Below are 1642 nucleotides of genomic sequence, written 5' to 3'. Positions count from 1 at the left end.
CCTCCCACCCGCCCTCCCCCTCTCCCTCCCCCCGTCCCTCTCCATCTCTCCCCCCACTCCCTCTCCCTCTCTCCCTCTCTCTGACCAAGACGACCTTTCCTTCTGAGAAGGTCCATTCGACTGCTCGAGCTCCCCTTCTCAGTGCTTTCCCTCACCGTCACCACCTGCTGTTGGAAATTCTTTCACCAGCATCAATGGCCAGTTATTGGGGGGGGGCAAATGCACATTGGCTTTAGTACACAAGTGAAGCAATCTTATAACATTGTACTGGTGCAGACTCACTAAAGCCCTGGAACACCATTGGTAGTTTTAGTCTCCATATTTCATGAAGGACAGATGTGTATTGGAGGCAGAGCAGTGAGAGTTCACTGGATTGGTCTCTTGGGTGAAGGGGGAGGTTCTATGATGAAAGGTTAGGGTTACCTGGGACAATACTCTGAGTGTGGAACGATGGGAGGTGGTCCTTACTGAATCATGAAAGATTCTGAAGAGGTTTGACAGGGTTGAAAGAGAGAGGTTCTAACCTCAGGCTGGCAATGCAGAACATGGGGTTCGAAGTCTTGGGCCATTCATTCAGAACGGAGAGGATAACCTTCTATATTGAGCGGGCTGTGGGACTTCCAGCACTGAACGAGCATTACACTGGGAGAGACAGACCTCTCCTCTCTCAGGGAGTCACAGGATACGGGGATTGGTCAAGAACATGGAGTTGAAATCCAAGTGAGCCATGATCATTCTGAAGGGCAGAGCAGCCTCGATGGGCTGAATGGCCTACTGCTGCTCCTAGCTGGACAGTTCCTAAACTGGCCAATGAGGTTCAGTACGCTGACAGTATCTGGAATCTTCTGCTGAAGGACCGCTCTGTATTCCTTAAACTCTCCAAAAGGATAAAGCTGACCAAAGTGAGATAGTAACAAAGAGGACCAGAGCCTCCAAATTTACCCTAAGCCAGTCCTTACCTCATCAGACCCAGAGCGGAAGATGAGCAGGTCAAAGGGAATAGCAGCGACCATGTCAATGAGGAACCAGCCCTTGAAGTAGTGGATGGCGATACTGGCAGGATGGCTGACCACTTCGTCATTGCTGTTCACATAGGTGGTACGGAAGTTGATCAGAATATCAATAACGAACATGATGTCGACAATCAGATCGACCACATTGAGGGGATTACAGGAGTAACCACAGTCTCGGCGATTCACCTCCTCTTGGTCATTCAGGAGGAAGGCAGCAGAATATGGAGTGAAGATAGCTGTGTAAATAACAAGCAGCAGGATCAGCCAATCCCAGACTGCCTTAAACGGACTGTAATGAAGAAAAGTCCATTTGTGAATTCGTGGAGCTTGGAGTTTATATTCAGGCAGGACGTCAGCACCAAGAGACAGTACCTAGCACAGCAAAAACCAGCCAGTTAGTCCCACAACCACAGAACCACCCATAGGAAAGTGAGAGGCTCACACTCCCAGCTCACAATCAATTCAACACAGTGAACATTGAGGCGCTCCCTCAGCACTAACTCTCCGACAGTGCCAACTCCCTCAGTACTGACCCTCTGACAGTGCCCACTCCCTCAGCACTGACCCTCCGACAGTGTCCACTCCCTCAGCACTGACCCTCCGACAGTGCCCACTCCCTCAGCACTGAC

At 50.5% G+C, this 1642-nt stretch overlaps 1 protein-coding gene across 1 annotated transcript in view; it reads right to left on the bottom strand.

Annotated features, from left to right (window-relative positions):
• The window catches only part of LOC109924428 (potassium voltage-gated channel subfamily H member 2-like), a 77372-nt gene that overhangs the window by 6954 nt on the left and 68776 nt on the right, over positions 1-1642 (bottom strand). Inside the window, exon 7 of the mRNA XM_048595794.1 lies at positions 960-1385. Coding sequence (XP_048451751.1) covers positions 960-1385 — 426 coding nt within the window. The remainder of the gene's footprint in view (positions 1-959; positions 1386-1642) is intronic.

Source organism: Rhincodon typus, chromosome 4 (genome assembly GCF_021869965.1).
Source record: "Rhincodon typus isolate 14 chromosome 4, sRhiTyp1.1, whole genome shotgun sequence".
In the NCBI taxonomy this organism is placed as follows: domain Eukaryota; kingdom Metazoa; phylum Chordata; class Chondrichthyes; order Orectolobiformes; family Rhincodontidae; genus Rhincodon; species Rhincodon typus.
The sequence above is the reverse complement of the archived record's forward strand: the minus strand, read 5'-3'. Positions and strand labels throughout refer to the sequence as shown.